The sequence below is a fragment of the Pyricularia oryzae genome (genome assembly GCF_000002495.2).
Source record: "Pyricularia oryzae 70-15 unplaced genomic scaffold supercont8.8_28, whole genome shotgun sequence".
Classification (NCBI taxonomy): Eukaryota; Fungi; Ascomycota; class Sordariomycetes; order Magnaporthales; family Pyriculariaceae; genus Pyricularia; species Pyricularia oryzae.
Window position 1 is genome coordinate 1 of NW_003803333.1, and position 804 is coordinate 804.

Below are 804 nucleotides of genomic sequence, written 5' to 3' on the forward strand. Positions count from 1 at the left end.
ATGCCACACGAGCAACCAGTAAAAATCGTCGAGCGCGGCGTCAAACGCCGCAGCGTGGCCGGGACCGCCGTGTTCCTCGGCCTGCGCTCGCTCGACATCCCGCTGCAGTACAAGCTCCTGACTGGCGAGTGGAGCCTGCCGCTGCTGTCGCGCATCGGCCTGCGCCCGTGCGCCGCGGCCCTGGCCCCGCGCACGACGACGGGGATCGCGGCCGCCGACCGCCTGGGCTTGACCAACCCGACGCTGCTCCTGCTGGCCATGGCGGTCGGCGCCGCCGCCAAGCAGTGCTACTGGCTCACGGCCATCTGCAACGAAGAGTTTGGGCCGCGCGCGTCGCTCATCATATCGGCCTTCAACACCGCGTTCAACAGCATCAACTCCATGATGCTCATGACGTCGCTGACGTCGGCGGCCAACGCCTGGCCCGGCCAGGTCGAGGGCATCTCGGCGCCCATGGCCGTGGGTGCGGTCCTGTACGTCACCGGCATGTACCTCGAGGTCGTGTCGGAGATCCAGCGCCGCGCCTTCAAGGAGAACCCCAAGACCAAGGGCAAGGTCTGCCGGACGGGGCTGTGGCGCGTCGCGAGGCACATCAACTACGGCGGGTATGCGCTCTGGCGCTCCGGTTACAGTTTGGCCGCGGGTGGTTGGATCTGGGGTGCCATGAGCGCTGCGTTCAACCTGTCGGCCTTTATCGGTAGCTCGATTCCGGAGCTGGGATCGTATATGGATAAGAGATATGGTCGCGAGTGGCAAGAGTACTGCGGCGAGACACGATGGGTGATTCTGCCGGGATTCTACTAG

General features: G+C 65.7%; 1 protein-coding gene across 1 annotated transcript; it reads left to right on the plus strand.

Annotated features, from left to right (window-relative positions):
• Positions 1-804, plus strand: MGG_10170 (uncharacterized protein; the record flags this gene model as incomplete). Its single annotated transcript, XM_016990477.1, has 1 exon — positions 1-804. The coding sequence occupies one exon, from the start codon at positions 1-3 to the stop codon at positions 802-804; it is 804 nt and encodes a 267-aa protein (XP_016846074.1).